This window comes from Drosophila novamexicana, unplaced genomic scaffold (assembly GCF_003285875.2).
Source record: "Drosophila novamexicana strain 15010-1031.04,08,12 unplaced genomic scaffold, DnovRS2.1 tig00000462-arrow-pilon, whole genome shotgun sequence".
In the NCBI taxonomy this organism is placed as follows: Eukaryota; Metazoa; Arthropoda; class Insecta; order Diptera; family Drosophilidae; genus Drosophila; species Drosophila novamexicana.
This window is the reverse complement of record NW_020824806.1, coordinates 1,814,791-1,841,898: the sequence shown is the minus strand read 5'-3', so window position 1 is coordinate 1,841,898 and position 27,108 is coordinate 1,814,791. Positions and strand designations below refer to the sequence as shown.

At 42.7% G+C, this 27,108-nt stretch overlaps 1 protein-coding gene and 1 long non-coding RNA gene across 3 annotated transcripts in view; one reads left to right on the top strand and one right to left on the bottom strand.

Moving 5' to 3' along the window:
* Window positions 1–27,108, bottom strand: part of LOC115761085 — a 54,093-nt gene that overhangs the window by 12,380 nt on the left and 14,605 nt on the right. Inside the window, exon 2 of the long non-coding RNA XR_004017708.1 lies at window positions 8,546–8,601. This is a non-coding gene — a long non-coding RNA (uncharacterized LOC115761085). The remainder of the gene's footprint in view (window positions 1–8,545; window positions 8,602–27,108) is intronic.
* LOC115761084 (protein dead ringer) lies at window positions 49–26,568 on the top strand. Of its 2 annotated transcripts, XM_030702707.1 has the most exons (11): window positions 52–869; window positions 11,220–11,389; window positions 11,456–11,606; window positions 12,651–13,101; window positions 13,149–13,264; window positions 18,644–18,716; window positions 22,680–22,863; window positions 23,244–23,391; window positions 23,474–23,937; window positions 24,060–24,817; window positions 24,879–26,568. In XM_030702707.1, the coding sequence occupies exons 1-11, from the start codon at window positions 783–785 to the stop codon at window positions 25,274–25,276; spliced, it is 3,000 nt and encodes a 999-aa protein (XP_030558567.1). In that variant the 5' UTR covers window positions 52–782; the 3' UTR covers window positions 25,277–26,568. The 2 variants fall into 2 exon arrangements, with proteins under 2 accessions (XP_030558566.1, XP_030558567.1); XM_030702706.1 differs by lacking the exons at window positions 12,651–13,101; window positions 13,149–13,264 and having other exon boundaries at window positions 49–125; window positions 423–869.

The window sequence follows — 27,108 nt, the reverse complement described above, 5'->3', positions numbered from 1 at the left end:
TTGGAGTTCCGTGTGCGTCGGGCGAATGCGGCGGACAGTGCGCGATATCAAACGTGAAATAAATGAACAAATTGATAATTAATAAGCAACAGGAGCCGATCTCGATACCGATCAGGCACCATCAGGTAACAGTTAACACAACAACAATACCAACGTTACGTCGTTTATTCCAATGTGATCTGAATGTGTTTATGTGTGTGTGTTGTGTGTCTTATGCACGCTCAAAAAGGAGCTGGGATAAGCAGAACGATAAAACATTTCAATTATTAAAATAAGTGTATTTCATCTCGATATTGCATTCAACGGCAGCTCAAGCAAATTTAAGCATGCGCTGAAATTAAACAAACAACAAGCGAACGAAAGAAAGAAAAAGAAACGCGAGCTCAGTTAACGGTGCTTTAAAGCAATTCCCTTTTTCACAGCCGCTGCAACGAAATAAACCAAAAACAACAACAACGGCAACAACAACAAGAGCACAAAGCGAGGTGACAGCTCGATTATTTGATAACGGTAGTTCGATGATATAAACGCAGGAGCAAAAGCAATAAGCGAAACAGGCAAACATCAACAACAACAACAATAAAACGAAGAAAGAGAGAGCGAGAGCAAGAGCAAGAGAAACGACAACAACAACAAAGTGTGCTGTGTAAATAACGTAGAAAGTTAAAAGCTCGCGCATTAATTCCGCTACAAATCGAAACAATTTGCCATCTGCGTTTTGCAATCACAAAAAACAAAATTTCAATTTTCAAACGGAGCGCCCAATTGGAAACCTCGCACTAATGCAACTCCGAGTGCATCCGACTATGGATTGCAGCGGCCGTTCAAATAACAATATTGAACGCGATTCCGATTTGGGTGACGATTTGGTAAGCAAAAGGGAGACGAAGATTTACAAGAAAATACGCCTAAAATATCTGAGAAAAAGCAGAACGGGCTGCAAAACAAATAGGTATAAGAATGAGAGCGCGATTTTAATGTAGCGATAGCAGCATCATAATACCTCATAATACCCTACATATAACTGTACACTTCTGCCTGTATTATCCTGTTTTTGTTATACTCTATTTTTTTGTGAAATTGTTTTAAGTTGTATACAAATCAAATCTATATAAACATAACTTCTTGTACGGACCGAGAGACAGGACGGGTTTTCAAAAGTTATTTCAGCAAATGATCAAAATGTACTTTTTCACCAATTGGCTTCAAAATGCTTTTCTAAATAATTAATTTTAAATTCTATTATATATTAAGAAGAATTATTATTTAATGGTATACAACGTGCGTTTGCAGCTTAAATTACTTTTTTGTGGGCCTATAAATATTTAAACTATTATTAAAATACAATTTTTTTATCAGCAGCGAAGTTCCGATCCTAAATAGGTATCTGCATTTCAAATATTCAGTTTTCATACAAAAAACGCGAACTCTTTTCAAGTTCCAAGAAAAATTCATGCGAACGGGCGAAAAATAGGGGCAAATCTGAGTTGAAAACTTTAAATAAAGCTTTCATAATGCCGGGTCATACCAACTAGTTGTACCCTATAAAATTCGACCTGTTGCCTTCTATCTGAAATTTATGTGCCTGTTTTATGATAAACAATATAAAAAGTTATATAGAACAGAAGATAATTAAAAACGATATTCATTCAAATAATACTTATATATGTATATCTTAAATTAAGTTTCTATATGTATAAAACATATACGATGTATACATTGTATATATATTTAATGGACATTCAACGAAAACCACCTCATAGTTATCATAATCTTAATAAAGTTATCGCTGTTTTGCCGTCGGAACTATTAGAATCGCCTGCCTCTCTATAGACATATAGATGGGAGCCCATGTATTATGTTATGGCCGGGACGAATGACTAAAAGCTTTGTATTGATGCAATTCCTCTTCGAGTCGCGACTGTGTTTGCAGATGATTCGAAACGTAATTATAATGTTAAATTGTTGATTCAAAATTAAGCAGAGCCCGGGTCTGGGAGTATTCATTTTCGGTTGATGTATTCGCTTTGTTTGCCATGGAGCCGTTAAAAGGTGACATGCTAAATGGTCATACAAGGCATTTATTATATACACACACACACACACACATGCACACACACTGTGAGCTAAGTGCATACACACATGCTCATAAATACAAATAGATTCATCTGTTTCACTGAGCTCTGACTCTGACTTCGACTGTGGCTCTGGCTCTGGCGTGGAGCATCATCTTGGTACGTTTGCAGCTTGGGTCTAGGAGTAGGGCATGGGCCCGTCTGCTCGGTGGGTATCTCGTTCACCTTTCATCAATTGAAAGATCTCTTTCAATTCAACTCTTTGATGGCGTTCATATGTAAATAAAATGTGTAAATATTTGCATTATTTGTTAGTACCTTAAATGAATATTAAATGGGTTTTATTGCCTCTCTGCCACTTTTCGAGTGTGTGCGAGTGTCTCTGTGTGTGTGTGTGTGTGCATAGGCACAGGTATGCCCATGCATGTGTCTCTTCTTCAATAAAACTCTTGTTAGGCCCCCTTTTGTTTTTCTTTCATTTTTATTTCATTGTTGATAGACAGTGTGCCGCGTTGATCAACAATGAGCCAGACTTAACATACATACATGCGTACATGCGTACATGCATACATGCGTACATGCATACATGCGTACATACATACATGCACTGAGTCAGATACATGGATATTTACATAATTTTTAATAGCTTCGTCTTTTGGCTGCCTCCCCCCTTTTGATAGCCTTGTGCAAACATTGTGCCCGGTCCGTCGAGTTGGTCAACCACCTTCTTCTTCTTCTTTGCATAAAATTTCGTATAAAATACCACATAACTTGGACAGGATAGAGCGGAAGGCGGCAGGAGGCGGAGGGGCGCTGTGTGTGTTAATTGAACACATCGATCGATGCGAGGAGGGTATATCATTTACAATTGCCCGGCCAAGTGGACATTTGGCAAACGAGCTGTTGCTGTTGCCTTTTGGTTTGGCATGTGGGTGTTTTTAATTAGCCCGTCGAGCTGGCAGGCAGGCAGGCTTGATCGGAATGAATCTAATATGCTGGTGTCATTGGCGTGTTCGAATTTTTAATATCAATGCTCGTATCAAATCCTAACGCTGTAAACTCTGTGGAAAAACGGCATACGAATTCTCAGATTTGGACCAAAAGTCACGATTAAACAATAATGTGGGCTGTCAAAAAGTCATAAATTTTCAAATGAAGCGAGTCGCGGAGTTGAAGTTCGTGCCCCATGGCTGCTGCAACAACCCGGCTGTGGTCCGCAGGTCCGCGGCTGTTGTTGTTGTTCTTGTTGTTGTTGTTGTTGTTGTCATTTGAGGCACAGCTTTAATTACTTGGGTTAAACGCACAGTTTAAAATCATTGAAGTTGGCTTTTTGATTTTTTTTCAATCGCTTTTAAATTAAATCAAGCAAAAGACACAGCCAAGCAGCCAAGTGGCATGCAACATACACTGCTGCGGCATGGGACAGTTTCGGCTTCCCATTCGACTCCCATTCGAGCTGAGGGCTGGCTGGCTGTCCGGCGCCGTGCACGTGTTCAACATCAGCGCCATATGCTGTTCCCACATTAAATCACCGACTGTGGGAGCTCTTGGCAGTTGGCTCTGGCTGCAGTGCTGCCCATTCAGCTATTTTCTAGCTAAAGTTAAATTTAGTGACAGACAGATGTAACTCTGCCTATTGCTTGTTCAGCTTTTGGCTATTTCTAGCTGTTGGATATAGGGACATTTGCCAACACTGTCTGGCTGCTGTCTGCGCTTGAGTGTGGGTGTGCATCTCTCTCTCTCTCTCTGTGTGTGTGTGTCCGAATCTCAGTGACGTTACTGTTGTTTTGGTTTACAGATTCACAACAGTTTAGCACTTGGCTGGCTATGAAGCAATGGAAAATTAGCTGCCGATACGAGGGCCCCCACCCCCAAGCCTAACCCCCAACCACGTTCTCATTCCGGACTCAATTCCATAACTCGGGGGCATTTGTGCGCATATGTGTATGTGTGTGTGTGTGTGTGTGTATGTGGTTCTTAATGCACTCAACAACGGCAACGGCAGCGGCACCTGTTATAATTTGTTTGGCTTCTTGTACGCTGACAGGCAACGATTTGTATTAAATTCTTTGTTGCGCTCTCGGGGCAAGTGTCTGTTGTTGTTGTTGTTGTTGCTGTTGTTGTTGCATAACGATAACCCACATGAGTGTGTCGGGGCGGTAAAAAATATTTGATTAAGTATTAGAGAGCAGAGTAGAGCAGTCGAAATGCCGCCTTTGGGGCAGCTTTGATGCTGCAGAGCGTACGAAAAGAATGACAACGGAAATCCCTGTGGATGGGGTGGGGTTTGGGGCTGGGTTATAGGCGCCATTTTGCTGGATGGCAATCTTGAAAGTGCATACGACGTGTCATACGTCGATGCGAATACAATTTTAATTTAATTAAAATGCAAAACCAGCAACAAGAAACTTAAACACGCTCAAATGGCAAAGCAATAGAAATAACAGCAATAAAAGCCAATGGCGACAAATGCCACAAAAGCACAACTGAAAAAAAAAAACAACAAGCTCATAAAAATTATGATTATTACAGTTTTGCTTAGAATGAATTTATGAATTATTTTTCAACCATAGCTAATAAAATTGTTAATTGGATTTTTTCCAGCACTGGCGGCAGCTTCGCAGCTGCAGCTGCTTACGAGCTGCGATAAAGTGTAATAAACAATACACACACACACACGCACAGTCACACCTATTGTGCGAATACATTATGTACACGCACACATGCACATGCACAAATATAAAAGCTTATTATCAAAGCACTAATAAACACAACGTCTTGCCTCGCATCGCGAAAGGGCGTGGCTTTTTATATTGTCGACTTTGCAAGCGCTCTCACCGAAAACGGACGCCTGGCCGAAAGCTCTCGCTGGCCCGTTAAATGAATGAATAAGCGAATGAGAGACCAAAAAGAACAGTTATTTATGGCGCGTCGAAAATTAAATACCCTTGCAGAAATGTGAGCAGCTAAAGTGCTTAGAATAGCTATGCTTGCGAGTTTTGACTTCTTCTATGCGTTACTCGCTTAATGCTGAAACCACAATACTCTTCATCTGCAAGAGCATAAGTTAAGCTTGTTTAACGGCGCTGCGATCGACGGGCAGGCAGCGGGCAATATTTGAGCCGTTGCTTTTGGGGCTGCTCCTCGCCGGCTGTAATAAAAACAATGCATTTTTGCTATTTTTTTTTTTTTTAAATTAATGCCGCTTGCAATCGAAACTAGACGCAGGTCGCAAGCAAAAAACAACAACAAGAAGAAGGAGAGGCACAGGCCAGCAGAAACAGTCGTTGGCCCTTTTATTCGTTGCTTTTTTAACCGGTTTCATTTTTTCTTCTTATTTTTTGTTGTTGTACCTTTTACATTATTTTATTGTTTACGCGAAATTTTCGTCTGCCTTCAGTCACGCACACACACACACACGCAAGTACACAAAACATGGGCGTGCGTGCAGCGCCCATATAATAGTGGGTAGGTGGTTTGTTGGCTGATGGAAGTAGTTTGGGGGGAGGGGGGGGGGGGGGGGCTCTGTGGGGTAGGGGCAATGGGCTCGCTCGCTCGCTCGTTGGGTCGTCCAGCCAGCGGGCAACCGGCACAGCGAATGCGCCATTATGTTTGTTGCCCGTTTCGGTTTCAGTTTCTGTTTTGTTGTTTCCATTTTTATATTTTATTCGCTTTATTTTTTCCGCTTCGTCGCGTCGCGAGCGAATGAAATACGCGACGCACACAAACACATTCTCGCGCGCGCACACGCACACACACGACACTCGCACACACACATGCTAGCATTCACTCTTGCAGTCGCACTCACGCTCATATTACATTCATATGTATGTACATACATATATGAGCTTGTATCTCACAGATACGTTTTGCATTTTAATTTTATTTTCATGCTCTTCGGCCTGCAGCGGAGTTTCCGTATCGACCACGTTGCACATGTTTTGGTCCTGCCCTTAATATATCTATATGCATACATATATTTATATATATATATATATATATATCTTTTTTTGTACTTTTTAGTCGCTGGCTCTTGTTCTTCTCGTAGTTGTTGTTGTTGTTGTCGTCATCGTCGCAGCGCGTTGAAGTAATTCGCCACGGGGTGGATGCGTAAATGAGCAATTTTTATTTATGTGTGTATGTTCGCATTTTTATTCAGATATGAGAAAACGCCGCCATTTATTACATGTGCATGTGCACATACATATTGTGTGCGTGCGTGTGTGTGTGTCTGTGTGCATCTTAAGTGCATCCACATGTGGGTGCATATTAAAATATGCATTTCATAAAAACATTATGCTACATACGTATGTACATAAGAAATTGTACCCAATCTGTACATTTTTCGAGGCTAGAACTAAAAATGTCGATTCTAACTTAATATTCAGTGTTGAAGTCGGATATTATTAATAATAGTGTTAGCTTCAAACGTTTGAAACCTAACAGTTTACCCCATTGACTAAGATGTCAACCACATCTATAGATTATTTAACATTCCTTGAAGAATGTTTGAAAATAAAAAAAATTCATTATTTATCCCAATTTACAAATGAGCATGATCAGAACATGCCTCTAGCATTCAACATCGCAACATCAAATGAATCATTCAAATTCAGATGAAATATGAAATATGGCCAGTTTTTCAATTATTCAAATATAAACCTAAATCATAAACATTTCATTACGAAAGACCTCACTAAACCAAATAAAAGCCTGTTTTTTTCCTCTTTTCTAACCAATCGATGTATCCATTGCTACTGTCATGGCATTTATGAGTTCCAGGAATACTACAGGAATAATTCAAAGTAGATAATTCTAAAAATCGTGCTATGAAAATAGGACGTTAATAAACTTAAGACGCCAGCACGCCCAAAGAGCACTTGAATCATAAGAACATTAGGACTTCTAGTTTACAATTCGGTCTAAAAAAACACACACAACTATCCAATGGGAGAGAGAGGGAGAGGGGAGAGACGGCCAGCATATGCCTGCTATATAATCTTAATCCTTCACACAATAAAACGCTTGCCTGCCCGCCTGTGTGGCTGGGCTGGGCGTCCGCTCTGGTAGTTAGTTGATCCTGTTTGCATGCTGCGCCCTTCACAGCTTGCCCCTCGCCGCTCGTCGCTTTGTCACATTATGGATTTCCAGTGGCCGCAGCGGCTCGTCCTTTTGTTTTAAATTAGCACGGCATGTTGCACATGCGGCGCAGCCCTGTCCGCTCCGTCCGACCTGCCCTCTGTGCGATATCCCGTTTCGCCGATGATGAACGGAGCGCTGAGCGCTGAGTGCCGACGGCAGCAGCTCTTCTGACCCGGAGTGCTTCCGACAATTTGTCAATGCAACAATAGCAATTGTTGTTCATATCAACTTGTCGAGGCAACAGGAACAACAATAACAGCAACCAAGCGAAATTAACTAAATTGCATTTGTGGTCAAATGCAATGATAATAAATTAAGATAAATTATCGAAAATAATGTAAACTAATTAGTGATAAAAACTGTCAGCGGCAAATAAATTGAATATTCTTCGACCGAATACAAATGCAATTTGCAGTTAGATAGTCGTCACATTCGCCCCATGCGGCCCTTTGTGCCCCCATCTTGTCACAAATAATGTCGTCGTCTTTTGCGGTGCATCGAAAGCTATTAAAGTAAATTGCAATCAACGAGGATGAGGGGACACGGCGACACGGGGGACACAGGCCAGTCATACCTGCGCACGAGTATCGTATCTCGTAGCTAGACACAATGCGAGCTCTACACATGTACACATAGTATCTAGTATCTCAAGTATTGCATTGTGGGTGCACCCGGAGACTTTGGCGCAACTTCTGCGTCAGGTCTAATTGCGATTTAATGTCTTTTCGGCTTTCCTATGAAAGTGCTGCGGTAAAAGTTAAACCGATAACACGCTCCGGCGTTTATCATTGCACGGCAAAGTCCAAATTAATGGAACTGCTGTGTAGCTGTGCGCCCGAGTACTATCTCTGCCTATTTGTATACAAGTATTATATATATACTTATATGGGCTGGCGACACAGTTTTTTATTTTACTTCTTTTTTTTTGAGCAACAAGATACCTGGCCATCATTAGCGTCTGCGTTTATGCCTTAGCTAATGCTTTTGCCTAAAACTAGTACAGCTTATCGTACATAATAATTTATGCGACAGTTGTACATAATTGCGTTCAGATATTGGGTCACATAAAAGACCTCCACTCCGTGATGGGACTTTCCTAAGAATATGTATTATAAAAAAATGTTCTATTCAATTTGCTCAAAAAATATACTTCAAATAGGCATAGGAATTAAATAAATTAAATTAATATGTGTTTAAAAACCTTTTACGATTTAGATTTGGTTAGAATATTCCCTAAAAAATGTTTTCGCAACATTAACATTAAAAAAGACAGCTCTTAGAATCAATTTGTGAAAAATGTATATAAATATAATTAAAATTGTAAATACCTTTCAACATTTAGATATTCTTGGAAAATTTCTTATTACATTTTTTGTTCATATACCTGAAATTAATAAAGAGAGTTTTTGGAATTAATTTGTAATAACAGATCAATGTATTAAAATAGAGTAAATATAATTAAAACTGATTTCCAATATCTCTGCTCAAAATAGCGAATATTTATCAAATCAATATCTGTGAAAGATTTGTATACTTTAAACACAACTCGAAGTCCAAATTGAACTACAAATTTGCTTGCCAAATTTGAATTACTTAAATTTAGTTGGCAGCTAAAAATGCACTTATTTATTGCAAAGCAAAAACTAAATAAAACTTCGTAAAGTAAATCGAAAACAAACGTTTGGTTATCGATCGGCTAATGAACTGCATCAAAAGTTGAATTTTTTAGTTGGTTGATTTTTTTGTGCAACACGCAACTGCGGCGCAAATTCGTTGTGCATTACGGCGTAAACTGCACGCCTTTGGCAGCGGGCACAGCCCAGGCCCAGGCCGTAGCTGGCTGCTTCAATACCACAATTATTGTTTGGGCCTGGTCAACAGAAATGGCAACAACGACAACAACAACAACAGCAGCAGAAAATAAAAACCAACCGCAACTAAAATGTTGCCAGCGAAGCGTCCATCGGCCTCTGAGTGCACATATTTCGCATGGATTCGATAACTTACATTAATTTGATGTACACACATACATACATACACACATGCATGGCTGTATGTACTTTATATATGCAAATATGGCTGCTTCCATGTGGTAACCGCGAATTGGCAACTAACTAACCAACCAACTGAAGCCAACAACGTCCAATGCGAGCAGCGATCAATGCGCCAATATGTGCCCACAAAGAAGATGGAGCTGCTCACGGAGACGGAGATGGAAATGGAGACGGAGTTGGGACCGGAGATGGAGATGGAGGCGATGGCGAAGGCGAAGGCGGAGGCTGTTGCCACCAAACGGAGGCAAGAGCAAGACGTTACCATTTCATTATGCGCGTTCGCGTTCGAAGCTGGTCCGAAAAGGAGTTGCCGCATATCACTTCAGTTAACCAAATGGTGTTGGCCACATTTTTGCCACACTCACATTCGGTTTTACACTGAAAGAAATGCAATTCAACTAGCACTAGATAGCAAGATCAAGAGAAGAAATGAATAGTTAGAATGTCGAATGCGAATGTCTGTCATAAGACTTAATACCTAAAATCTTAACTTAAGGTCTAACGAGCATAAAGAAAAGAAAGCAAAAATATAAGCTTAAACTTGAAATCTAAATCTGTGCAATTATATAATAGTAAACATTTAACATATAGTACAAAGGATAAATAAATGAATAATTTAATATACATTATAAAATATGAATAAATCAATAAAAAATATAAAAAAATAAGTGCATAAGATAGTAACTACAATTAAATTAAAATATGAGATGCATTTGGCCAAATCCCACATATATTTTGCACAGAGATTAAATACTATACGGATCGGTTGGCTTAAACAAATATGTAAGAATATACATTTTTCATCATGTTAAGCAGTTAGCATAATGTTAACATAATTGTATTATATTTTGGCCAGTGTACTCGTATTCGTACTATTAAAGGCGTTTGCATTTTGCGCGAACTTCAAAGAATTCTTGGAACTGCAACAGCTCTCTGCTGCGAATACCAGAGTCCATAGCCCCTGTTGCCCCTTTCAGCTCAGAGGTTGTCTATGTGTGCTTTGGTTTTGGTTGCATTTATGATTACAGCAATGCGACAACAACGACAACAGCGACGACAACGACAACAACGATACCGGCGATAAATGTTGTATACACACATGAAAAGAGTTGCACACTGAGATGCGAACTGTGCTCCGATGAGGCTGATGGTGAGCATCATGATCATGATGATGATGCCCGGCCTAACCTGGGCATGGCTTGGCTTACATTGTGCAGCACAGGTTACATTGTGTGTGTGGTGTGTGCTGTGTGTGCTGCTGTCGGTTGGCTGCCGCTTGGATGTGTTTAAATTGAAAATTCCCGATTTGCACACAGTCACAGATGCGCTTAATTTGCACCTCTCCAAATGCATAAAAAGCAAAGACCGGACCGCGGACCGTGGACAGGCAGCCGGCCAAGCGTGGCCGACTTCTTGCCAGAGTCACGGCTGGCAATAGTACGCTTGAAACGGTTGTGGCCACGGATACGCCATGGATGTAACTCTTGCAACGATCCAGCAGCTCCACTCGCTCTTAATAGCCTGGACTGTTGGCTTGGGCTTGGGCTTGGGCTCTCTGCTTGATTGCCATTACCGGCTTGCCATTGTTAATTTATTAAGTGGTTACCTTTGTTGTCGCCTCGCTGGCAATACAATTGAAAAACACCACTCGCCCCTTCTCTCTCTCTCTCTCTCTATGTGCTAATATTGTGCCTTTGGCACGGGCTGTGGCTGAGCCTAAACGCTGCCCACGCTGCACGCAGCAGCAAAGTCGCCGTCGCCGCCTCATGACAAACTGTTGAACATTTGGCCAGCGCAGCGGGCGCATAATCGAGGCGATCAATGTGATCAGCTCGAGGATGCATTGATCGCAATCGATGCGGCATGTTTTGACATAAGCGCCGCCATCAATTTGGTGCAGCCAACGCCTGTTTAACTAATTCTCTGTTCTCTGGCGGTTCTTTTACAGTCCCACGGCGATCGCACGGATGACGAGATGCGCGACTGCGATTCCGTCGACGGTGAACATCATCAGCTGAGCGCCAAGGCGGCAATTGCCGCACGTCTCAGTCACACAGTCGCCGGCGGCGCTGGCCTCAACTTTGCCAGTCCCGAGCAGCAAACAGATCTGCCACTCAGGTGGGTAGCATTTAATCCCAGCTACATCTGATACACGTTTATTGATCCATCTGCTTGTTGTTGCAGCCATCACCATCAACTGCCGCCGAATCATCCGCTTAACGCGCTGGGCAGCTTCATGGGCATTGGCGGCCTACACAGCATTCCAAATCTCCAGCATAGCGATGTTCTCGAAAAGCTCAAGATGCAAGTGCGTGACATGAAAGTGGGTCTCATGGTGAGTGTTAAGCCCAATGCTGAATATTGTTAACTCTATTGACTTTTAAGAGAAAAGAACAGACGATTGCTCTTCCTTTCTCTTAAAAGTTATATTGATAAGTTGAACAGATCTACAAAATCTAGGATCAACGATCTAACTGATCTGATCATTCGATTCTTTCTTCGCTTTTTATGTATTACTTTCCTTTTTTAATGTCAAGATATTAGATAGTAAGTAAAAAACTGTTGAGCCTACAAAGACTTTTTAGTCCTTACTTACTATCTGACCTGAAAGCTAAGTTCCTCTTGCCCGCTTTCAGAAATACACACAAGCTGCCTACTTCAATAGAAAAGAAGACCTACTTCTAGTTTAATCTAAATAGGTTTGATAGTAAAAGTTTGGTCAGATAAACAGACAGCTACATAAGAATATACTTTATATGATCGGAGCTGTCTAATACGCCCTTTTATATTCAAATGCACCAATTATTGTTATAGAGTATAGCCTGCTGTATACAGCGACTTATTAAAAGTAACTTTTATAGTTAAATCCATAGGCAATAAAAGCTCTGATGAATGAACTTTAATTATTACATATAGATCTATATAGACCTATAAACTCCAAGAGCGCCATATTAATGCATAAAAGAATGTCAGGCAAAACAGATATATCTATATGAGCAGACATCGCTATATACTGATTCTTGTGCTTCTCAGCATGCATGTCCTTATAAAATTATATTAATTAATATAAATTACCACACTCCAAAATCAGTTAAAATATGCTTTTAATTGCAATTCGCATCAAATTGTTATAAAAGTGCAAATAGAAAAAATATTTCTATTAAATTGTCAGCCCTTTTATATTTGATATTCAAAAGGGAATTCCAATTAAATCAAAAATTTATATCAAATTGTGTGATTTGGAATTTTAATCGTACAATTTGTACATAAATATTCTTCTCACAAAAAAAAAACGGAGTTCTTTAATATCAGATTGTGTCAGCAGACGATGAGCTACTCTGATTATCATTGGTTACGTTTCGCTTTGACTGCCTTGCAGGAACAGGACTATGCAGCAGCGGCCCATGCGGCCGCCTTTGGCGCCAATATGCTGCCCACAACGATCAGCACGGCCTTCCCGCTGCCGCACAATTCGGTGGCAGCGGCCGCGGCAGCTGCATCCTTTGGCCATGCGTCCGTGCCGCCAGGCAGCAACGGCGCCAGCTACAATGGTGCAGCTCTTGGCACAGGAGCAGCTGCAGCAATGGGCAGCGCTGGCGCCGGCAACAATAATGGAGCCAGCAGCGGCACAGGTGGAGGCAGCGCCACCAGCAACAACAACAACAACAACAGCAGCAGCAGCAACAACAATGCGGCTGGAAATGCTGGTGGCAACAACAACAGCAGCAGCAGCAGCAACAACAATAACAACAACAACAACAACAACAACAATGCCGGCAATGGGCATCCCTTCTCGTTTGCATCGCCGACAGCGCCGAGCGCCAAAGAAGGTTGGTATGGGGCTGTGGGTTAGCCGGTGTTTAACTGTTGAACTCAGCGCGCCACTTTGCAGCTAATTCCGCATCAAATTCATCGACGTCCAGCGAGGCATCCAATTCATCGCAGCAGAATAATGGCTGGAGCTTTGAAGAGCAGTACAAACAAGTCAGACAGGTTAGTGTTAGTCAATTTAATCTCTTTGCAAACACAGTACGAGCCAAGTTGAGACCGTCCAGGGGTCGGCGGCCAGGGGCCGTTCAGCCCAGCCATTTGGGCAAACTATCAATTAACGGCTAATAGCCAACAACTTGAACCAGTTGCCAAGATGAGCTGTCTATGAGTGTATCTGTGTGTCGGGGTGTGTGCGTGTGTGTGTGCTGGGAGCAGGGGTATGCGCCAAGTTTTGATCTCGTTTTGACGCTTCTGCCCGAAGCTGTTCACATGCAATAAACCGAGTTCCACGTTGCCCAGTTCCGGTTTGCTGCAATTGAGCAATTAATGCTCACATCTTGAGCACACTAATTTGGTGAGAAAAGAGCCAGTTTTTGTATTCCTTTTTTGTTTAGATGCTTTGCGCTTCAAGGAGGCTGTTAAGTGGGCCTAGATGCCTGGGCCTAGGCCTGGGCCTGGGCCTGTGCCTGTGCTTAGGTCTAAACTCTTTTACGCATGGCTGCGGAGTCAGCGTGAAATTATCACAAGAAGTGCACAATCTGTTAATTAAAATATGTGTCTCTCTCCCTCTCTCATGCTCTCTCGGTCTCTCTCTCTCTCTCTCTCTCTCGCTCTGTTGCCAAAATTGTTGCGCCGTGTGAACCGCAACAGCTTTTTTTCTGCCGCTGGCCATAAAAACTAAACTTCGATTAACTCTCGCGTACACCCTCGACGTTGTTGGCAATTCATCAAACAGCCCGCATTCTCTATGCACTATAAAAACTTTGACCCTTACGCTGCAATGAGACACACATAGATACAAATGTATCTTTAGCTGCTTGCCATGTATCCGTTCGTATCTCGGCCGCTTCACGCTTAACACCTTCGCTTACACCGGCCAAGCAGAAGAGGAAGATATTGGCTGAAACCGGCTTAGCCAACGCCTACCCGCCCAGGCGACCCAGCTGCAGTGCTCCCTGGATATAGATGTCGGCTTCATGGTGTTGTTGTTGCTGTTGTTAGTGCTCTGTTGCCTAATCCCTTAAAGCTGCTGCTGCAAGTATCTGCTGCTGCCACAAAATGGCGGCTTTCATTAATTGTGAAAATGTGGCCGCTGCTCATAACGATAATTATGTTAATTGAGTGAGTGGCTGAAAAGCCATTTTGAATTTGTCTGACTCGCAAGATGCTAAAAGAAAATCATTCTACGATGTGAGTGCCCGCTGTCGCTGTTGTTGTTGTTGTTGTTGTTGGCCTGGTGGGTATGGGCACTGCGACTGCCGCCCCACTGCTCGTCAGACAGACATTCATCCATCCATCCATCTGTCCATCCATCCATCCAACCATCTATCTATCTATCTAACGCAGACGAAGACAAAATATTATTTTGGTATTTTTTTCCGCGTTTCTATATGATTTAGTTTCGTTTTATATATGCATATATATATATAGTTCGTTTTGCTCTCATTAATCAATGTCAATTATCTGTACATACTGAATAATTATGTTTAATTATAGACCCCAAAGCATTTTCCAATAATGTATTATTTCATATTCATTCGTATTTCTTTCTGTACATTATCTGTACTCATACTCATATTATGAATTCTATAATATTCGCCTTCCAACGAATTCTCAATTGCAATTTCCATGCCATATGGATTATGAAACTGTTGCGCATTTCTGTTTATTATTTAGTGTTAATAATTATAAATTATACTGCCGATTTGTACGAAGGCAATTAAATTGTTATATTATTGCCAGCGAAACGTTCTAAAATAATTAAGACAAATACACAAAATTAATTACGACTGTGGGGCAATATAATTCAAAATTAGTTGAGTTTATTACAGCTCATAATTTTATCGAGCAACACGAATTATTTATTTCTCTTTATGTCCAATCACGTTTACTTTATGCAAATAATTATTAAAGATATTCAATTAAATTGAATGCCAAATAAACAAATTGAGTTCTGATGAATCAAAGTCAAGCTTTGTCGATTTCGCGTTGCCTGTCACCATAAAATTTGAATAATTACCCTGGCCTCGCGCATATTCGACTTTGGATTGTTTTTAATCAGTAAGCACTGTACTTTAGGAACTTCTTAAATCAACAAAGGCAATAATAAATAAAATAAAATAAAATAAAACGAAACCTCAACGAATTTCAGTTAATTAAAAAATGAACAAAACAAAACAAAAATCTGGTCAACAGATTTTCGATTTTCAATAACGAGTGTGAAATTCTTAAATAAATATGTGCACAAGATACACTCGCAGTGTGTGCGAGTGTGCGAGTGTGTGTGTGTGCGTGTGTGTGTAATGAGCATGTGTATATAAAAACTGGACAAATTATGAGCCGATCGAAACGAGGCACAGCAAACAGAACATGCAACGGGATCTAGTCATATAATTTTTAGTAGCATTTCCATTGGAAACCTTTGCACTTTCACAATGCCATATGCATAGTACGCTGATAGTTATAAATTACACACACATACACACGCACATTAACACATATTCTAAACTGGCAAAACGCATTTGACAATTCCCAGAATCAAGGATTCAAATTTCAAGCACAGCCTGCACACATTTAGGTACTATATAGTCCAAAATGCTAGCGACAAATAAGTGAGATTATTTTTATAACCGAACCCCAGGCAAGTCTCTATCTGTGTATGTGTGTGTGTGTGCCATGTGTCCTACACACACACACACACACACACACATTTGTGTGTGTAGTTATAAAAACGATTATGATTGGTCTAGAACTTCTGTTAGGGTATTTTATTGTTTTATTGCCCAAGGACCAGACGGATTTGTCGACTGGCCTGCGGCTGCGTCCGCTGCTGCTGCTGCTGTGATGCAAGGATATTTCCAGGACTTGGTCAGGTTTGCCACAAGGGTTTTTTTTTCGCTAAGCGGACTTCATTTTATTAGGTACATATTATTAATGCACACAGATACAAATACAGGCGCACAGGCAGGCAGACAGGCAGCCGGGCAGCACACACAGATACGCACATGGTAATCAATGCTTGTGTACATGAATGTGCGTGTGCGTGTGTGTGTGTATGTGTTTGATTTGTGCTGCGACGTCGGCGCGTCGATTGCTGCACCCTGCGGCACTTTCAATATTTTTAGTTGATAAACGACCTTTGATGGCGTTGCATCGTCGCGTTGATCAATCGATGTAAACAATTCTCAGCTCTATCAAAAACCAGAGAGAAAAACAAAACGTGAAACTTAAAATATCCAGAAATAAACGCGCAAACATTCAATTTTGCAAGTGCAACAGCCACGTTCAAAGCTCAATTAATCAAAAGTTGTTTGCGTGTGTGTGTGTGCCTCTGTGTGTGTGTGTGTGTGTGCGCGCGCAATTATGCTCATCTCCGAGGATCAAATACAGGAGGTATTCATCATAAATAATAAATTTTGCAAATAGGCATTAAAACGCAAAGAGAAATCTGCAGAAAAAAACTTAATTAAAAAGCCAAATTTGTGTTTTGCTTTGTTCCGTTTTGTTTTGGCCACAAACTGAACGTCAAATAAAATAAATGCCAAAAAGAGCATTAAACGCAAAACAACTTCAGGTTGAACTTCAATCAATTCCTGAGCCCAAAACGAGTGAGATATATGTATATAAGAAATACGCACACTGATGCGCACATGTATGTGCACATGTATTCTATATATACAGCTCTTGTGGGCGTCGTGCATCATAAAAAGAAAAAACCAGCCAGTCGAATCTGTGAGCTGTGAGTTGCAGTTGCACTCGGAGAGTCCAAGTCGAAGTTGGGGGGAACGGTCCGCTCTGATTCAGGCCCAGACTGAGCCACAGCCTGGCAACTTGTTGAGCTCCAGCCTCGAATCGGGAGAGCGGCAAGTTGTTGTTGCCACAGTCTGCAGTCTTGAGTCTTTAAATCATTTATGCGAGTGGGGCAGCGAGGCAGTTCATCATCATTCGCATTGACTTAGAATGTGCACCCAAAGCCTCAGAGACAGAGGCAGCTGTTGCTGCTGCAACAAAGCTCAAACTTAGCCTGTTGCCAGTTGCCAGTTGCCAGTTGCCTTTGCCAGGGCCTCTGCCTTAGCAGTAGGCGGAAAATATGATGAATTCCAAATTTGATGAGTTCACTCAGATGTTGTCATTAATTTTATACATACATATGCACACATACATCTGTGTACATCTGCCTGGGCTGTGGACATGGCTAAGGCCTAGACTTCTATAATTTAACTAAGCAAAAATAATGCCAAGAAAGCATCGCTGCAAATGGGTTAAAGGTCAGAGTGTGCGCCCGAGGAGCCATCAAGCACAAAACAAAAAACATCCCAGAAATGAAAGAGGAATGAACAATCACGAATACTCGGGCTACAACCATTAAATGCAAACAGAATACCTAGAACTGTCGATGGGAATCAGGAATTAGGAACTTTATTCATATTTTATATATGTTTTATGAATTTTTATCTAATTGATTGCTGGGATTTGTTGACCTATTTTTTATTTTTATACAAGATTTATTTTGGCTGGTCTTAAGCTCTTTTATGTGCATATTTTGTGATATTATTAAACACAATTTATCATTATTTTGAAGGCTTAATATTGGAAACATGCAAAATGCAAAACCAGCCAATTCAAAAATCGTTTATACAAATATTGAATCCAGTGCTAGACCATGATTTTGGAATACTAAAGGAATCAAGGCAATTTCTATATATCATAATTTTTAAAATGTAGAATATTTTTTAAAGTAATATCAATTGATGTTATCATTTATTGAAAAAGAAAACATTTAACTGAATTTATCGTCGAGTTTAGCTCACAGCTCACCTCACCTCCCTTGACACTCATACATCATTTGCTGTACATAAGCCAAATACATATGTATACATATAAATATACATGCACATAAGTACTATATAGACGACAATCTCATGTTTATCACCTAATTATGGATTGTGCCGAGCCACTCACGCAACTCAAACCTTGCCCTTTTTTTTTAATGCTCTTTGGGGTGTTTCACACATTTTCTGTTACTTTGTGTACGATTTCCACCCCGCGTGAATGAGCTGAATGAGAGCGCGAACACGCGCCCCTGTTGCCCCTGTTGTTCCTGATTGCCGCCTGGACCAGGGTCGACCAGGCATGTCAAGGCGTCTGTTTCTATTGTCTGTTAACCAACACCGAACAACAACAGCAACAACAGACACAACACTGGCACACAATGGAATAGCGTGTGGCAACCATTTTGCGCAAATCCATTGGCCCGCAAGTCAAGTAGTCTTCGAGCCCCTTTTTGTGCGCCTTTGTTGAATACTCTAGACATATAACTAGCTCTATATATGCCCATATATAATTGGAATTATAATAATGCATTTGTATTCTATTTTGCAGCTCTATGAAATCAATGATGATCCCAAGCGCAAGGAGTTTCTCGATGATTTGTTCTCGTTTATGCAAAAGCGCGGTAAGTACAGCTGTGTTCGGGAAGGGGTGAGGGGGAGGGGGCAACTTGGGGGCAGGGTCTTGAGCTGAGTTGGTTGGGGCAACAACACACTCTACGGGCTGCTGCATTTGCATTTATTGCTGACTCAGGCTAAACAAAGTTTGAAGTGTTTGCATTGCGGACGGACTCAAATTATGTTAATTGTATAAATTTCTCGGCACTTTGCCGTTTGATTTCTTGGCTCTCTGTGTGTGCATGAGTGTGTGTGTGTGTGCATTAAAATATGCAGAAATTACTTAACGAATGACAGAGAAATCATCAAAATGATGCCGCACTTTTGTCGTTTTGTCACTCCAAATTACCGTCAAGCAAACACACACACACACACTCACTCAAGAACACTTCGAGGCAACACTTTGGCCAAAGGATGGCAAGGCAGCAGGGGAGCAGGGGGCGAGGGGACCAACGTGTGCCGACATATATTGGTACTTAAAGGCTACGCTGAAAAAATGACGACTATTTTTAAATGTGGCAAACAAATTTCATTTGCTGCATTTTGTCATTAATTATAAGCATTAACAATTGCCCAGTTGAGGGCACATGCGACGCGACGCGAGCATGTGGCATGCAACCAGGGCCAAAGCTTTGGCCACTTCCTGTGGCACATGCAAGTTGCACAGCCGCGGAGACGCGTTGCCAGCTGAAGTATTTGCCCGTTGCCGAGTGCATTAAATTTGTTTATATTTGCATTTGCGACATGCAAAGGCAAAAATGTTGTGCAAAGAAAAAGCCACAGTTAAATTACATGCACACACATGTGTGTGTGTGTGTGTGTGTGTGGCAGTTTGTTGTTGCTTATAAACATGCTAATGCCTAAGCTCGACTTGCAACACGCTGCCACAGAGCAATTGCATTTGTGCTTAACTATTTATTTTATCCAATTCACACACAAAGACACACATAGACATACACACACTCACACACACACAGATGAGCATAAGATGCTTAGATGTCTATATGGTATATAGCTGGCGCACATATCTCCCCACGTTTGACAACTTAATGGATTTTAATCTGTCACATGCGTTCAAGTTTTGACATATGTATGTTTAGTGCGGCAACGCGGTCACTGTGACTGCGACTGCGACTGTCACTGACTGTGACTGTGACTGTGACTGCGACTGGGCGTGGGCCTGTCTAAAGTGTCGCTGGCTTTGCAGCCAGTTGTTGGAAACGCCAAAAAATGCGCAGCGCCTGGGCTATATGCATGATATATACTTTTGTATCTGTATCTGCAGTTGTAGCTGTAGCTGTATCTGTATCTATAACTATATTTATATCTGCTCTGATATTGTACAATTGTACAACTAACCGTATAACGGAAATTATGCTGAAAAATATATAAACTAAATACGCGTCCGTGTCCGCATTCGTGTCCCTGTCCCTGTCCCTGTCCCTGTCCCTGTCCCCGGCGCTGTCTCCGTCCGTGTTGGGGCTCGTGTGTTGTTTGTGCAGCGAAGAGCGGCGCAATTCTTAATTAAAAGACGTCAATCACTTATCAACCGGGCGCGCTATTTCTGTAGATATTTCCCAGTGCTCTGCCAGGCTGACAGACCCTTGCCAGAGATCAGTCCAAACGCCAGCCAAACGCGGGGGCCAAATACAAAACAACAACCAACAAACCAACCAACCATCCGACCCAACTAAATCATCTGTCAGAGGCTGGGCTGCGCTGCGACTAGAGGTGCGCTATGATTTCAGACTCTATCAAATTTCTTTAAATTCCATTAAAATGCCATGACATCTAAGAAAACAATGCATAAAAATAAATAATAAATACAGCTCATCGCCATCTCATCGGTTGTCTTTTCTAAAAGGCTTTGAGGCCAAATAATCATAATATCTATTGTTGAAAATTGTTTTTCAAATATTTTTGCGCTCTTTTAATAATGTTTTTTAAATCAATAGCAATTGGAAATTTTCTTTTAGATATTTCCGCTTTAAACGTAAAATGTGGCTAAGAAATATTAGAAATTGAACGATTATATTATATTCATATATGTATATACCGACTGAGTGACTAGGCTATATCAACTCGGCTGTAGATGCAGATCTAGGATACTTTATGGGGTCGCAAATGTCTCCAATAACAATAACACAATAATCATAATATTGAACAACATTTTTTGATCATATGCTGGATGGCGTGATTGTGCGTGCCAGTGCCTGGCTAGGAGTTGTCGAGTCAATCGGATTGGGCCCCAGAGGCGACCTCTGGAAGAGTTTAATGATCGACGAGACTGGAGCAAAGTTAATCATTAAATTGCTTTGCATTGAATGTGTTTTGCCTTTGTGGCTCGTGCAGCGATCCAAATGAACGCATCATCACAATCGATCCGTTGCCCGCTGCCCGCATCCCCGCGCCGTGCTTGTCCTTAGTCTTGTACCACAAAATAAATCGTTCGATTTACTCGTTTTATTCCTTTTCTTATATTTTTTGTTGCTTGCATGGAGGCAATCATCGTCTCCCCCTTTCGCCTTCGGATTTGTTTATATGCATAAAAAACAAAAACGTATTTTCATTCAATCAACACGTCCATCAACGAGTTTGATTGATTCCTTTGGGCTCATAAAAAGTCGAGAGGCTTCGGGCACACAGGCACAGGCACAAACTATAACAACTCTCTGGCAGCAGCAAGCAGCATTAAATGATATTGAACCAAATTGTATTCGAATCGGTATGTTCGATATAAAGGGGTGAAAGGGGGGCCGGGCCATACAACACAATACAAAATCGAGTTACTCACGTACCAAGCACGGCAATTATGCAAGTTGATTTGATTTTTATATGCGCCACTGCGCTACACAGGCGAGGTACTTGGCAACTACGGACGAGCTTGGTATCTGTCTAATACAGTTAGAGCTCACTTGAGTGGGGTCCATTTACCAATCAATCTGTTTAGAGATCAGTTACTGAGTTAGCGATTAAAATGTTGAAAACAGACGAGTACGTTAGCTCTTTAAGATATAAACAGATAGAGGAAGACAAACAGAAGACTGAACGCCTTTCTTTGCGATTTTCATAAATTCAAGTGGTGATAAGAAAGTGAAATGATATAATATGGCGGATATTGAAAGCGAAGAGAGAAACAGAGGTAGGAAGAGAAACAGAGAGATAGACAATAATACAGAAGAAAAAGTTCTGAGGCCTTGAGAATCGCATAGAAGAGCGATTCACATTTAAGTTATCACGAAAATAATCTATATTTGACAACAAACAAAATTGAGATAAGCAAATAGCCATTCTAATAGAAGCATATTTTCCTTAGTGCAGGATATTTGGGATTCATGTAAGCCCAAATGATTCTAGCCTGCTTTCTTTTTGTTGTTATGTGGGACGCATCCAAACAAATGAGATGGGCAGGCAAATGGGCAAATGGGGGCCCTAGGCGTGGCAACTGAGAATCGAATAATACGAATAAAATAGTGAAATAGAACTGATGCCAAAGTTGTCGATGATGATTATGATGATGATGATTAGCCGCCATAAACATATATGTACGCATAGACATATGTACAAACATGTGTAGCCATCTACTCGCAGAGCCGGCAAAACATTTTGGATTTATTTATGTTTTTATCGGTGCACAGGCAGAGGTCTGCACTTGGGAGTTGTTGTTAGCAACTAGTGTTAATTGCCCGCTGGCCATACGTGTGAGCGGAATGCAGGAGAGAGAGACGGGTTAGTCGAAGGGGGGGGGGGGGGGGGGGGGGGGTGGGGCATGCTCAACGAGATACAATACAATAAATCGATTTTATGGCATCTTTTAATCGTGTTTTGCTTGCTGGTGCATTTAACAAGCGCTTTGGAAAACATTTACATGCCACAAGTGGAAGTTTTTATGGTGCAAACACAGACGCTTTGCTAATTTTCTAACCATTCGATTTTTGTTGGTTTTCTATTTTTTGTATTTTCTCTAAAAGGCACGCCCATCAATCGCCTGCCCATAATGGCCAAATCGGTGCTGGATCTGTATGAGCTATATAATCTGGTGATAGCCCGCGGCGGCCTTGTCGATGTCATCAACAAGAAGCTCTGGCAGGAGATTATCAAGGGGCTGCATCTGCCCTCGAGCATTACCAGTGCCGCATTCACGCTACGCACACAGTAAGTAGTGTATCCATGAGTCGGTCACAGCCAACTCGTTGACATCTGGCCGCGAACTATGCGACGATCAAACAGAGGAGCATCGAACGGGCAGCAGAGCAAATAAAAGCCGGAACAATCAAACATCGGCAAACCGATCAAGGAGCCGATCGAGAGTTGCCTGTTGCATGCAGCATGCTGCACGTTGCCCGTTGCCCGTTGCCCGTGCCCGCTGCTAGCTGCCCGCTTCTCTGCGATTTGTTTGTTCATTGCTCGTCACATTTCGTATTTACACGTTAATTCAATATAAACGTGGCTGCGACAGGACGACTGCGTTGCGTGTTTTACTTGCACTCGATGCATGTTTGCTGCGCTTATTAATAATTTTATGCATCTTTCAGATACATGAAGTATCTGTACCCTTACGAGTGCGAGAAGAAGAACCTGAGCACACCCGCCGAGCTGCAGGCGGCCATTGATGGCAATCGGCGCGAAGGACGCCGCTCCAGCTACGGCCAATACGAGGCCATGCACAATCAGATGCCGCTGGTGAGTAGACCCCAATCCACTGCCCCACAGCCCCCCTCCCCACCTTCCCGCAAAAACAACAACTAACCTGTTGTTGTTACAGACGCCCATTTCGCGACCACCGCTGCCGGGTGGCATGCAACAGATGTCACCCCTGGCGCTGGTCACACACGCCGCCGCGGCCAACAATCAGCAGGCGCAGGCAGCGGCAGCCGCCGCCGCAGCGCATCGACGTCTGATGGGCGGCCCGCCATTTGGCCAGATGCCCAATCTGGTCACACAGGAGATTGAGAATCGCATGATGGAGTATCTGCAGCTGATACAGGCCAAGAAGGAGCAGAGCGCGCCAGTGCTGCCACACAACCATCAGCAGCAGCAGCAACAGTCGCTGCATCATCACCAACAACAACAACAACAGCAGCAGCAGCAACAGCAGCAGCAGCCGCGGCAGCGCTCACAAAGCCCCGAGCTGAGCACGCGCGATGCGCTGAGTGCACAGGTGGCGCTTTGGCATATGTACCACAATAGTAGTCCAACCGGTTCGGCGCACACCTCACCACAGCAACGGTAAGTGTTATACATACTGTTATATGCGGGAGCGTGGACACGCACCACATGGTATTTGCTTAGCCCAGACACTAACCGGCAAGCTTTAATGTCCCATCTCACTCTCTCTCTACCAACTTTAGCGAAGCTCTGAACCTGTCGGACTCGCCGCCAACTCTCAATCTGAACCACATAAAACGTGAACGCGAACGCGATCCGACGCCTGAGCCGGCGGATCAGGAGGATGCACCGCATCAGCCGCCGCCGGCGAAACGGGTGGGTGGCGGCCTGATGCCGCCCGGTTTCCCGGCGAACTTTTACTTGAATCCACACAACATGGCCGCCGTAGCAGCCGCCGCGGGCTTCCACCACCAGCAACAGGCCAACAGCAACAGCCACCATCAGCTGCATCAGCAGCACCAGCAGCTGCAGCAGCAGCAGGATGCCGCGTCCGATGGCGAGCCAGAGGATGACTATGCCAATGCGGAGCACAATACCACCGGTAATTCGTCCTCATTGCACGACGACAGCGAGCCGCAGCAGCTGAACGGGCACCACCACCACCATCTGCATCACCACCACCAGCACCACCATCATTCGCATCATCAGAACCATCTGGACAAGTCGGATGACTCGGCCATTGAGAACTCACCCAGCACTTCCACAACAGCATCGGCTTCGGGCGGCGGCCATCGTCACAGCTCGCCGGTGTCCACCAAGAAGAAGAGCAGCGGGAGCAAGGCGCAGTCCAGCTCGAAGGACGGCAGCTGCACAACAGAAGGGGGCGGCAGCAGCGGCAGCGGCAGCAGCAGCGGGGGCATAACCGGAGCCGGCGTTAAGCTGAATCCCCTCGAGACACTCAGCCTGCTCTCGGGCATGCAGTTTCAAGTGGCACGCAATGGTAAGCAATCCAATTAGGAGCCTTTCACATTCCAATCTAATCACATCCATTCGCTGAGCAGGCACCGGCGCAAACGGCGAACAGCAGCTGATTGTCAATCTGGAGCTGAATGGCATTAAGTACTCGGGTGTGCTGGTGGCCAATGCAGCCGGCCCCGAGCAGAGTGACCAGCCGGACACAGATGCGGACGCCGAGACGCCCACAGCTGCCGAGGAGCCGGCGCACGACGAGGCCGCCCACGATGCCAGCCAGGAGTGCAGTCAGAATGAGGCAATCGACGACGAGGAGGAGGAGGATGATGAGGAGCAGACGCAGCAGCAGCAGCAGCACACGGAAGATATTGTGAATGGCAGCAGTGCGGTCGGTGTGGGTGCGGGTGCGGGTGTGGGTGTGAGTGTGGGCGTTGGATTGGGCTCGGTGGGCGTGTCTCTGCTAAAAGATGCGGTGGTCAGCTCGTAAAGGGCAAGTGGTCAAGGAAATAGTATACAAAAGAAAAAGGAATACCAAAGTCATATTTTTGAGAAAAATAAAAAAACACACACACGCAGCATAAACCAATGTAAATAGACACAAACACACACACAGCGAGAGGAAGGAGTTAAGGAGTCCTGGCTAGAGCTGAAAATGTTGTTGTGTGCGACACGCGAACTCAGCGAGTAGCACAACTCGTCGCGAACAGTACAAAGTAGAGCGAGTATTGCCGCCAGCGAGTTGTTCATTCGCTGCGTTCGCAGGCGTCTTGGGTTTAGCTGTAAGCAGCGAGTAGCGAATAGCGAATAACGAGTAGCGAGTGATCATGTGTGTGAACTCGTTAGCCTGGCTAAGACAAAAGTGCATACCACATAGCAGTTACACCCAAAACAAACATAAAACCATATACAAATATATATACACACACATATATATATATATAGCTATATATACGCATATATGATATATCGATTAGTTCTATTCATTTTCCACACTTTGCATAAAAGACAAGCCTGCGAGCATTGTATTTATTTATAGGCCCTAGTTATAAGCAGCTGCAACAATTATCAACAAAAACAACAACAAAATATTACAATTATAATAATAATAATAGATTTGATTAGTTGTTAGGGTGCCCAATGTAACGACACGCCCACCTACACACACACACACACACACCATCCTACCACGCCAACGCCCACACGTCGCCCTGTTTTAGCGAGCAATTTCTTTAGATTTCCTGTTTGTTAAAAATTCTCTTTTTGCTCAGTTTAATTTTTTTTTAAATTGTGTTAGGCTGCAAAGCTTGTGTACATATCAATAATTGCTATGTAGTAGTAAATATCACCCCATATATATATATATATACATATACGTATATGTACTTTACCTTTATGTAATTCTAAGTGAATATTCACACACAGACATACACACACACACTTGCATTTTGACCACATGCATAGCCCATAAACCTTAAAGCATAGCATATAGACGTAAATACAATTATGAGCCTAAAGCATAAAGCATATACATACATACATAATACACTCTCACACACACACATACACACACACACACACACATACATGCATATACATAAAGTAATAATTATGGCATAAAACTGTTTACGCATTGGCTTTCTATACAAGAAGCACTTGTCCCCCCTTCCCCTTCCCCTTCCCCTTCCCCGTCACAACAACCCACTCCAAAGCCAATTAAAATCTAGCTACAAATATTGTAAGCGTAAGCGTTCAATTTATTGAATAATAAATCTATTTAATTTTAGCTCAATACGCAATACTTATCAGTGGGCGTGGCTAGGGGCGTACATAAAATAAAAATGGCTGATTGCTGGCAATTAACAGATCGCCGCGGGATCGCGGAGCTGGGCCGAGGCCCGAGGGCGCCGCTAAGTGGCTGAGTGCAAACAGCATAAAAATACACATTAAAAAAATATATATAATATATATGTGAAGCGGCGCCTGCCACAATTTGTTGCACAAGTTTGCTCGCATAATGCACACTGTTTGCCTTTGCTTATGTTGCCACAAATATTTGGCTTGCGGTGCCCTTTTTGCTCAAAAGTCATAAACGCGCAGAAATTGCCGTAGATTATAATCCCAGACAGCCTACTCCCCCCCGCCCACTTTCAAAGTGGGCAAACCCTCCCCACCCCCCACCCCTTTACTCAGACCACAAAATGTACACCAAACAAAGTGATGAAAAACAAATGTTGTTGCAAACAATGGTTGCGTGAAATTGTCGACAGACGGGGGCTGGGCAGGGACGGAGGGTGGGGGCGTGGCGTAGCAGGTGAGCTG

Bases quoted from the DNA above. Each gene is read 5' to 3' on its own strand.
- LOC115761084 (XM_030702707.1), top strand. From the start codon at position 783: ATGCAACTCCGAGTGCATCCGACTATGGATTGCAGCGGCCGTTCAAAT. The intron at 870-11,219 runs GTAAGCAAAAGG...GTTCTTTTACAG, and splicing joins CCGATTTGGGTGACGATTTG to TCCCACGGCGATCGCACGGA. The intron at 23,938-24,059 runs GTAAGTGTTATA...TACCAACTTTAG, and splicing joins CACACCTCACCACAGCAACG to CGAAGCTCTGAACCTGTCGG.